The 11,661-nt window shown below is 50.1% G+C and overlaps 1 protein-coding gene across 1 annotated transcript in view; it reads left to right on the forward strand.

Annotated features, from left to right (window-relative positions):
* Window positions 1–509: 509 nt before the first annotated feature.
* The window catches only part of LOC311317437 (junction plakoglobin-like), a gene marked incomplete at its 5' end in the record, with an annotated part of 17,842 nt that continues 6,690 nt past the window's right edge, over window positions 510–11,661 (forward strand). The window contains 9 exons of the mRNA XM_084448519.1: window positions 510–525; window positions 1,440–1,598; window positions 1,989–2,242; window positions 3,159–3,397; window positions 6,099–6,300; window positions 6,889–7,033; window positions 7,502–7,605; window positions 8,654–8,773; window positions 10,143–10,458. Coding sequence (XP_084304645.1) covers window positions 510–525; window positions 1,440–1,598; window positions 1,989–2,242; window positions 3,159–3,397; window positions 6,099–6,300; window positions 6,889–7,033; window positions 7,502–7,605; window positions 8,654–8,773; window positions 10,143–10,458 — 1,555 coding nt within the window. The remainder of the gene's footprint in view (window positions 526–1,439; window positions 1,599–1,988; window positions 2,243–3,158; window positions 3,398–6,098; window positions 6,301–6,888; window positions 7,034–7,501; window positions 7,606–8,653; window positions 8,774–10,142; window positions 10,459–11,661) is intronic.

Below are 11,661 nucleotides of genomic sequence, written 5' to 3' on the forward strand. Positions count from 1 at the left end.
TCACTGAATGTAGCAGCGTACCAAGTTGAACCCTGGGGGGGGGGCGGGGCTGTAGAATCACTCACAGGGGCTGTGGCGTATGAGGGGCGGTGGTGCTCTTCGGGGACTGTGGGCTCAGTAGTGATGAATGTGTGGTTGAGCTGAACGCTAGGAGAGTTTTGTTATTGTTTTAACGGCAGCGTTAGTAACAGTCTCTGCCCTGCGTCTGTGATTCATGGCCTAATTCCGTATGTGTCTGTCTCTTTCTATCTCCCTCCGTCTCTCTCTCTCTCTCTCTCTTGCTTTTTCCCTCTCTCTCTATCTGCCTTTCTATCTCTCTCTCTCTTTCTACTTCTCTCTCTCTCTCTATCTGCCTTTCTATCTCTCTCTATCTCTCTCTCTTGCTTTTTCCCTCTCTCTCTCTCTCTCTCTACTTCTATCTCCCTCTCTCTCTCTCTCTCCCCGTCTCTTCCACTCCTCCTCTCGTCCAGGTGGTGTTCTCTGAAGGCTGGTGTTGACCCTGGGCAGAGATGATGTCCATGCAAAGTGAGTATCTGGGTTTCACTCACGCCCGCTGTCTGACTGATCTAGCGGAGCGTTGCACGTCTCAGTCTGGTTTGGTCTTTTTCATCCCCAACACCAGGACTACAGATGGATTTGCTCCTTTGTTTAGCCATCATGTTCCTGAGTACAATGGTAGCTAGTACACTCAGGTCCCAGACAGACCAGTATGAGGGTAGCTAGTACACTCAGGTCCCAGACAGACCAGTATGATGGTAGCTAGTACACTCAGGTCCCAGACAGACCAGTATGATGGTAGCTAGTACACTCAGGTCCCCGACAGACCAGTATGAGGGTAGCTAGTACACTCAGGTCCCAGACAGACCAGTATGAGGGTAGCTAGTACACTCAGGTCCCAGACAGACCAGTATGAGGGTAGCTAGTACACTCAGGTCCCAGACAGACCAGTATGAGGATAGCTAGGACACTCAGGTCCCAGACAGACCAGGCAGAACCGTGTTCAGAACCGTTCTGTTTGATGGATCAGCACCGCCAGTGCCCTTGTAGAACCTCCCGATTAACTTGCTCAGAAACAAAACCGCCCGACCTGAAATCACTTTTATCTCCGACGAAAGATGAGGATGTCACTAAACGCTGTTTCTCTCACCTCTCCTCTCTCTCCTTCTCTCTCTCTCCTCTTCTCTCTCTCTCCTTCTCTCTCTCTCCTTCTCTCTCTCTCCTTCTCTCTCTCTCCCCTTCTCTCTCTCCTTCTCTCTTTCTCTCTCTCCCCTTCTCTCTCTCCTTCTCTCTCTCTCCTTCTCTCTCTCTCTCCTTTTCTCTCTCTCCTTCTCTCTCTCTCTTTCTCTCTCTCCTTCTCTCTCTCTCTCTCTTTCTCTCTCTCTCCTTCTCTCTCTCTCTCCTCTCTTTCTCTCTCTCCCCCTCTCCTCTCTCTCTCTCAGTGAGTGAGGCCGAGAGTTCGGTCAAAGTGGCGGAGTGGCAGCAGACGTACTACGCCTCCGACTCAGGCATCCAATCAGGCGCCACCACAGCGCGAGAGGACGAGATGAGCACGGAATACAGCTCCAGGAAGTACACCGCCGCCACGGACGACCCTGCCGGTCTGTCTGTCTGCCTGTCTGTCTGTGTCTGTCTGCCTGTCTGCCTGTCTGCCTGTCTGTCTGTCTGTCTGTCTCTCTTTCTGCCTGCCTGTGTATTTGTCTGTCTGTCTATATGTAGTCTCTCTGTCTGTCTATTTGTCTGTCTATTGTAGTCTGTCTCTGTGTGTGTGTGTGTGTGTGTGTGTGTGTGTATCTATCAGTCTATTTGCTTGTCTGTCTGTCTGTCTATCAGTCTATATGTCTGTCTATACTGTACAGTATGTAGTCAGTCAGTCTGTACATCCATTCTACCCTGACCTCTATATCCCCTCCTCCTCTTTTTTCTGCACACTGATGCACTCAAAGTCGCCCTCATCATTCTGAGTGACCCCCCCCCACCTCTCTCTCCAGATGTGGACGCTCAGTACTCCCTGACGCGGGCGCAGCGCGTGCGCGCCGCCATGTTCCCGGAGACCCTGGCGGAGGGCGAGGCGGTCCAGTCCACCCAGACCGACCCGGCCCAGCTGACCAACGTGCAGCGGCTAGCCGAGCCCTCCCAGCTCCTGAAGACCGCCATCGTCCACCTGATCAACTACCAGGACGACGCCGAGCTGGCCACGCGCGCCGTGCCCGAGCTCACCAAGCTGCTGGCTGACGACGACCAGGTAAGGGGAGGGGCGTAGACTAAGGGGGAAGGGGCCTAGACTAGACTAATGGAACTCTATGGATGACCAGGTAGGGGGGAGGGGCCTAGACTAGACTAATGGAACTCTATGGATGACCAGGGGTGGGGAGGGGGAGGGGCCTAGACTAGACTAATGGAACTCTATGGATGACCAGGTAGGGGGGAGGGGCCTAGACTAGACTAATGGAACTCTGGATGACCAGGTAGGGGGGAGGGGCCTAGACTAGACTAACGGAACTCTACAGGCGAGGGAGACGTCACATTCTAACCAGACCTGGGTCACTATTCGCAAATCCTGTCAGATGCAGTAAGTTGGGGGGTGCACTTGATTTAACTTTTACCCACTGCAATGAAACCATTGCACCCAGTCCCGTAAGTGACCACTGTGAGGCAAATCAAACTCACCTCAGTTACTTTCAAATACTTCTAAGTAATTGATCAATGTAATTGACCCAGGTCTGATTCTAACGTACTGGATAAGTGGACAGCTTGACAGTGTTTATTGTAAATCTTCAAATCATGTGTGTAAAGCCATGTCCTTAACGGTGACATTGAGACCCTCACAGACACACACACACACACACACACGCGGGCAGCACCGTCATCGGCTAGCCTTGTGTAGCTGTGCTTGTCCAGGTCAAAGGTCACGGCTGTCTGCTGTCACCACTTCATCCTAATTCACCATCACATCTTTTCACCACGGCCAAAAAAACCTGAGGGGAGTTTCACACTGTTCAACGAATAAACTGAACTCCATACTGTATATAACTGTACCCGGGCAGCCAACAGCACGTCACAGCTATGAGGCCCACGGGACGGCTAGGATTTAACTAACCGTCTACGGCCGTCTTGTCCGTGACCGACCTTTGACCCCCCCCCCCTGTCTCCCGCTCCAGGTGGTCGTCAACAAGGCGGCCATGATCGTGAACCAGCTGACGCGCAAGGAGGCGTCCCGCCGCGTCCTGATGCAGTCGCCCCAGATGGTGGCGGCGGTGGTGCGCGCCATGCAGAGCACGGGCGACATGGAGACGGCCCGCTGCGCCGCCAGCGTGCTCCACAGCCTGTCGCACCAGAGGGAGGGGCTCCTCGCCATCTTCAAGTCGGGGGGGATCCCCGCCCTGGTCCGCATGCTCAGGTTGGAGGTTTTTTTTTCCCGAGTCGTCGCTGTTTTTTGCCTCACGTTCTGTTTTTTCACCTCACTTTTCTGTTTTATTTCAAAATTCTGTTTTCACCTCAGGTTCTTGTACATGAATTGAGGTGTAGCCCGCATTTAAAAGGTACCCTGCTTTCAGAATGACTCCCCGTCTAAATAAAGGCTGAAATAAAAATATATTTTTTAAAGTAGGTGGGGGAGGAGGGGGGAGAGTCGCCTTCATGGAGAGACCGGAGAATGAATGCCTGGAGGAGATATTTAGTTTAGCCTGTAGACAAATATGAAATGCAGGTGGGTTAGACAGCTAGGGTTCTATTAATGTTCTGCATTTACTCTCTACCGTAAGGAGAGAGAGAGAGAGGAGTGGAGGGGGAGAGAGGGAGAGAGAAAATAGAAATGTGGAGTGGGGTAAGTCGTGAGAAATGATGGGAGAAATTCAATGTGACTGAAGTAACCACACTCTGCTCCAGGCTTTCTGTGTTTTGAGAGAGAGAGAGAGAGAGGGAGGGAGAGAGAGAGAGAGGGAGAGAGAGAGGGGGGGGGGGGGTAGAGAGAGAGAGAGAGAGAGAGCAGGAGGGAGAGAGAGTTCCCTGCAGTCATGTCCTCAGCCTGCAGGCGAGTGGATTAGCATGTAGCCGTTATTAGTTGTGGGAGCAGAGGTGTCCTGCTGGGGTTATTACCATGGTGACACTGCAGCAACCTAACACTACAACCTGTCCACTGTGTTCAGGCTCACTCTCTGCTGCAGGCTACTGCTACACGCTTACCTACAGCTACATACTACTGCTACATGCTAACCTACTGTTATATACTACAGCTACACACTACCCTACTGTTATATACTACAGCTACACACTAACCTACTGCTACATACTGCTACACGCTAATCTACTGTTACATACTACAGCTATATGCTAATCTACTGCTACATATTATTTCTACATGCTAACCTACTGTTACATACTTCAGCTTCACGCAAATGCTACATACTACTGCTACATACTAACCTATTGTTATATACTACAGCTACACGCTAATCTACTGCTACATACTACTGCTAAATGCTAACCTACAGCTACATACTACTGCTACACGCTAACCTACTGTTACATACTACTGCTACACGCTAACCTACAGCTACATATTACTGCTACACGCTAACCAACTGTTACATACTTCAGCTTCATGCAAATGCTACATACTACTGCTACACACTAACCTATTGTTATATACTACAGCTACACGCTAATCTACTGCTACATACTACTGCTAAACGCTAACCTACTGCTGCATACTACTGTTAAACGCTAACCTACTGCTACATACTAACTACTGCTACACACTAACCTAGTGCTACATACTGCTGCTCCACACTAACCTACTGCTACTACAGCTACACGCTAACCTATTGTTACATACTACTACTACTACTACTACACGCTAACTTACTGCTACACTGTACACACTACTGCTACACACTAACCTACTGCTACTGTACATACTACTGTTAACTGCTAGTTACTACTGCTACGTACATAATATATGGCTACATACTACTACTACTACTACTACTATGGCTATATACTACTACTACTACTACTATTACTACTATGGCTACATACTACTACTACTACTACTACTACTACATGCTAACCTACTGCTATATACTAACCTACTGCTACATGCTAACCTACTGCTACATGCTAACCTACTGCTACATGGTAACCTACTGCTACATGCTAATCTTCTGCTACATGCTAACCTACTGCTACATGCTAACCTTCTGCTACATGGTTACCTTCTGCTACATGCTAATCTTCTGCTACATGGTAAACTTCTGCTACATGGTAACCTTCTGCTACATGCTAATCTTCTGCTACATGCTAATCTCCTGCTACATGCTAATCTCCTGCTACATGCTAACCTTCTGCTACATGCTAATCTTCTGCTACATGGTAATCTTCTGCTACATGGTAATCTTCTGCTACATGCTAATCTTCTGCTACATGCTAATCTCCTGCTACATGCTAACCTTCTGCTACATGGTAATCTTCTGCTACATGCTAATCTTCTGCTACATGCTTACCTTCTGCTACATGCTAACCTACTGCTACATGCTAACCTACTGCTACATGCTGACCTTCTGCTACATGCTAATCTTCTGCTACATGGTAATCTTCTGCTACATGGTAACCTTCTGCTACATGTTAACCTTCTGCTACATGCTAACCTACTGCTACATGCTAACCTACTGCTACATGCTAACCTTCTGCTACATGCTAATCTTCTGCTACATGGTAACCTCCTGCACACTGAATTGCTGCAGACAGGGTTGGATACAGTACATGCCCTTCGATACAATCCATGCAATGTGTGATTGTAATTGTTAAAATGTTATCATCTAAAAATTAATTAATGTGCGTAATTCAGAAATGCAAATAATACCAAGGCTTCAAACCACACACTGATTAAATAAGATGAAATTCAAAGAAAGCTAACCTGAATGAGATGAAATTCAAAGGGAGCTAATTGGTAGAAAATCCAACAGTCATGCTAATCTCTCTCCCTCTCCCCCTCTCGCTTTCTCTCTCCTCCTCTCTCCCTCCCCCTCTTTCTCTCTCTCAATCTCTCTATTTCTCTCAATTTCTCTCTCTCTCTGTCTCTGTCTCTGTCTCTCCTCCAGCTCTCCCATGGAGTCGGTGCTGTTCTACGCCATCACCACCCTGCACAACCTGCTGCTCCACCAGGAGGGCGCCAAGATGGCGGTGCGTCTGGCCGACGGGCTGCAGAGGATGGTGCCCCTGCTGAAGAAGAGCAACCCCAAGTTCCTGGCCATCACCACCGACTGCCTGCAGCTGCTGTCCTACGGCAACCAGGAGAGCAAGGTCCGGGGGGGGTTGGGGGGGGGGGGGGGGTAGCCTGGTAAACCAGACGCATCGCAAATTGGGTTTTCGAGTCTGGACTTTCACACGCCCAGAGCGATTTGAGTTTTCCCAGAAAATGGTGCACCAATCAGGAGACTGCATTTTAACTACTGTTCTGCACCCAGTCCCTGATTGGTTCCCGTAGATGATGACGCGAAAATACAGGGGAACGTTAGTAGTAAAACAGTAATGGCCGCTCCCGAAGCAATGAGCACTAACGTTAGAAGAATAAACACAGCCATAAGTGAAGCGAAGTTTGATCTTTGTTTTGTTACACTGATTGGCTGAAGGACTTCGGTCTATCAAGGCAAGTTCTCCTGCCCACTCAAATCACTCTGAAAGCCCAGACTGAAGCCCAGAGTGAAAACGTCCCCCCAAAAATTGCAATCAGTCTGGTTTACCAGGCTAGGGGAGGAGGGCGGGGCTCTAGGTGGTGTCTGGGAGATTTGTCGTCTTGTTGAAATTTGATGTGTAATAAAGAAATTCGGAAGTAAAAGGAAGTGTGAATTGTGACTGTGTCCCCCGGTGTGGTTCCTTCCTTCCTGTCAGCTGATCATCCTGGCCAATGGGGGTCCGGAGGGGCTGGTCTTCATCATGAGGAACTACAACTACGAGAAGCTGCTGTGGACCACCAGCCGCGTGCTTAAAGTCCTCTCCGTCTGCCCCAGCAACAAGCCTGCCATCGTGGGGGCTGGTCAGTGTGTGTGTGTGTGTGTGCGTGTGCGTGTGTGTTCAATCACCATCTGGAAGAGGCATTTAAAGTACCAACTGCTCAAGGATGCTATTATACAGCTCGGGAACAAATTTAAATTTCTGGTGTATTCTAAATATACATTTGGAAGCCTTGGAAATGTCCACAGACAAGTCGTGAGGCGCCTGCAGATGGCAGGAATGCCCGAGCCAAAAGCTAAGGCCCTGGCACTATTCTGCTCAACGGCCACAATAATTGGCAGTCAGCGCATATGGCAGAGACACTGCTTCCGGTGTCCACGAACTAATACTGAAAACGTATGTCGTTGAGATCCCCAAAGATTGTGCATCTATTATGGTTTGTGTTAAAGAATTTCCTGTCAAATGTGAACACAAGTAAAGATGTTTTAAGTGTGCGCGCGTGTCTTAAAGTAATCTTAACTGCGGTTCTGCTACGTACGTGTGTGGTCAGGTGGAATGCAGGCTCTGGGTCAGCACCTGACCGGGTCCAGCCAGCGCCTCACACAGAACTGTCTTTGGACCCTCCGCAACCTGTCCGACGCCGCCACCAAACAGGTGAGGCCGGCGCCGGCGCCGAAACAGGCAGATCACCGTGGTTAGACCGACGCGTGGGCGGCGCCCCAAGTGGTAGGCAGCTGCCTTGCTGTCTAGGGAGGGAGTATTCCTTGGAGGCAGTGTTTTTATCTGAAGTTACCTGTAAAGGAATGTGGATAGAACAGTGTTTTTATCTGAAGTTACCTGTAAAGGAGTCTGGATTGAACAGTGTTTTTATCTGAAGTTACCTGTAAAGGAGTCTGGATTGAACAGTGTTTTTATCTGAAGTTACCTGTAAAGGAGTCTGGATTATCTGAAGTTACCTGTAAAGGAGTCTGGATTGAAACGGACTTCTAAGGCAGCAGTGCGCAATGATGTCATGTTGCCAAAATACCGAAAGTTGACATCCATCAGTTGCAACTACCACCTGTCAGTCAGTCAACATTGCTTACAAAAAATATTTCTGGAAAAAGTGTTTGCTGTGCAAAAGAGTAAGCTATTTATTTTACGTAACTTGATAGAGATTTGGCCCCCAAATCATTTTACAACGTTGTATACCACATATTGTGAATCTATATGGTTACTTTCTACCCTGAAAAAATATTTAAAACGTAATGAAGTTGTACGGACAAAATTGCTCAATTGTCATCTCTATTACTGTCTTATGCTCTTCTCCCCTGTTCTCTCTTTTCTTTGTTCTGCTATCTCCCTCCCCTCACCTCTCCTCTCTCTCCCTCTCTCTCGCTCTCTCTCCCCTCGTCTCTCTCTCTCCCTCTCTCTCCCCTCGTCTCTCTCTCTTTCTCCCCTCATCTCTCTCTCTCTCTCTCTCTCTCTCCCCCCTCGTCTCTCTCTCTTTCTCCCCTCACCTCTCTCTCCACTCATCTCTCTCTCTCTCTCTCTCTCCCCTCGTCTCTCTCTCTCTTTCTCCCCTCACCTCTCTCTCCACTCGTGTCTCTCTCTCTCTCACCCCTTGCCTCTCTCTGTCCCCTCACCTCTCCTCTCTCTCGCTCTCAACCCTCGTCTCTCTCTCTTTCTCCCCTCGTCTCTCCCTCTCTCTCTCTCCCTCCAGGAGGGTCTGGATGGCCTGCTGCAGGTGCTGGTCAGCCAGCTGGGGTCTGACGATGTTAACATGCTGACCTGCGCTACGGGCATCCTGTCCAACCTCACCTGCAACAACTCCCGCAACAAGGTGAGCCACCCCACGGGGCCCAGCAGGGGGTGGGGGCCCCGGCCCCGGGCTGCCACACCGGCCGGCCTGGAGAGACCAGATAACAGCTCTTGAGGGGGGACAGCTGGTCCTGGACCAGCTCCTGGGGCCCCCAGTGCTGAGGCCCCTGACCCTCCTCTCCCCTGTCTGCTGTGGTTCTGTTGCGCTTTTTACAACGACACACTAGTTTATTCAATTCAGTGGTTTTGTATTGCATTGCATTCTATTACTGTACCTCCCCCGACACTGGTGACTTAGTTCTATTCTAGTTGATGGAACTGTATTGCATTGTATTCTATATTGTATTGTGTTGTATTATATTGTGTTGTGTTGTACTGTGTTAGCCTGGGTCCAGACATTCTAATCCGCTCACTGAAGTTGACTGATTCTTGGTCTGGTGTTGCTACTAGGGCTGTCAATCGACTAAAAATTAATAATCAAATGATTTCCATGGTCTGTAATTAGTTCATCTAATTAATCTAATCAATTGCAATTAATCGCATATCAATTTTGCTGGGAAAAGCCCCTATATGAATATATTTCATTACATTACATTATTTTGGTAGATGAGTAAAGCATTGAATAGACATTACAAAAGGTGGCTTTAGAAGTCAATATTGTTTCATTAAATGATTATTTGCAATATCTTTTTGTGTCAGATATTGCAATGAACTTGAGCAATATATTCAGCTTGCGCCAATATGTCCGTGGATTTTTGAAACTATGGTGCCTCTTGATGGCGGCTTGTAGCTGCATTGGAGGACATCATTTGCAATTCTTCCATTAAGCCTTTGTGTTCTACCATAGCAATTGATTTTGCGAGCGAGTTTGTCCGTTCGTCTGAGGTAGACTTCAATTGCACTGACTCCGGTTCCGGCGCGTTCCGGTTAGCGTACGGCAGCTGGAGTTGACCACGGTCGTCCCAGACAGTGGCTGTGTTTCCACCCAGATGAGGCGTAGCACGTTTCAGAAGTGTCCCAAAACGCTCCCGATGGGTAGTAGTTGGGTAGTACAAGTAATAAAACAGCCGACTACGATCACACTTCTCTCCGCGTTGTTGACATTGTCTTCGGTTGTCACGGCTACCCACCAGCAATGACATTAGATTCCGGCAGATCCGTTGGTCTCTAGTGATTGGTCGGGGGAAATCGAATCTCCCTCCCCCATGGAATTCAGCTAGAGTGGAAGCAATGTCAGACTGAAGATCTCAACGGAGTGGAACGAGTTGGCGTTCTGTCTGATATCAGGATAGTATTGGATGCTATTGTCCTCTGGTTCCTCCCCAGACACTGGGGACTCGGTTCTATTGTGTTGTGTTGTATGATGGTGTACTGTCCTGTGCTGTGTCCAGACCCTGGTGACCCAGTACGGGGGCGTGGAGGCGCTGATCCACGCGGTTCTGCGGGCCGGGGAGAAGGAGGATGTGGCGGAACCGGCCGTCTGCGCCCTGAGGCACCTCACCTCCCGACACCAGGACGCCGAGCTGGCCCAGAACGCCGTGCGCCTGCACTACGGGATCCCGGCCATCGTCAAGCTCCTGGGGCAGCCCCACTACTGGCCTGTGGTCAAGGTGAGAGGGGTTGAAGAGGTAGGTAAAGGTCAGGGGTCAAGCTGGGGGCAGCCCCACTACTGGCCTGTGGTCAAGGTGAGAGGGGTCGAAGAGGCAGGTGAGGGTCAGGGGTCAAGCTAGGGGGCAGGGGAAGGTGGGGTTAGGGCCAGATGATGAGAGGGCGCATTGCTGTGTGACTCACCAGATATAACGAGATTGTGTGTGCATTTTTCTTCAGGCTAGTCGGGCTCTTCTGGATGACTGGTTTCTCTGCGCTCCCTCTGTCTAATTGGTTATTTTGCCTGTTGATGTGTTGTTTTGTCTTGGTGGCTGTTTTCTATGGGGAGGTTTTTAGTTTTTCTCACCGCCACAAAGTGTGGAAATGGTTCTGGCTATGTGAGACTGTTTCTGGTGGACATGGCGCTATGACTGTTCTCATGCCAGAGCGAGCCCCCTGGTGGTCGGGGGCCCGTTTCATTTTAAAGCTATGGGAGATGGCAGGACAGCCTTGAGGCCCTCCTCCCCCCTGCTCTCCTGGTCCTCCTCCTCCCCCCTGCTGTCCTCCTCCTCCTCCTGCTCTCCTTCCTCCTTCCTGTCTGTCTGTCTGTCTCGCTGCGTGTGTCTGTACCGCTGCCTGTCTGTCTCTGTCTGTGTGTCTGTCTGTCGCTCTGTTTGTCTGTCTCTACCTTTGTCTGTCTATCACTGCCTGCCTGTCTCTGTCTGTCTGTCTCTACCTCTGTCTGTCTGTCGGTCTGTCTGTCTCTGTCTTTGTGTTATCTAGCTGCAGGACCAAGCCTGTAATCACTCCTCGTTCAGCTCCCGGAGTGTGTGAGTGGTCTGTTAATGGCGGTCTCTTAGTGGTCTGTTAATGTCGGTCTCTTAGTGGGCTGTTAATGTCGGTCTCTTAGTGGTCTGTTAATGTCGGTCTCTTAGTGGGCTGTTAATGTCGGTCTCTGCGGTCGGTCTGCACTTCCAGTGCTCAGAACCATTTCCCTGCCTTAATGAAAAACTGGCAGCGTGTAGTTCATGGGTGGCAGCTGTGTGGAGGTGGGGGCGCTGCTGGGCTCTGGGCTCTGTTGATAGGAGCGAGGCTGAGGCCAGGTGGGGGGGGGGGGGGGGGGGGGGGGGGGGGCTCTGTTGATAGGAACGAGGCTGAGGCCAGGGGGGGGGGGGGGTCCGTTGATGGGAGCGAGGCTGAGGCCAGCGGGGGGGAGGGGGGGAGTTATCGCTGTGTACGAGATGCAGCGTTTGGGTTCCGCCAAGCGCCCCAAGGCAGTGGCACAGGATGCCAGTCCCATAATTCATAGCTGTGGAGATGCTC

This window comes from Borostomias antarcticus, assembly GCF_949987555.1.
Source record: "Borostomias antarcticus genome assembly, chromosome: 14".
Taxonomy (NCBI): Eukaryota; Metazoa; Chordata; class Actinopteri; order Stomiiformes; family Stomiidae; genus Borostomias; species Borostomias antarcticus.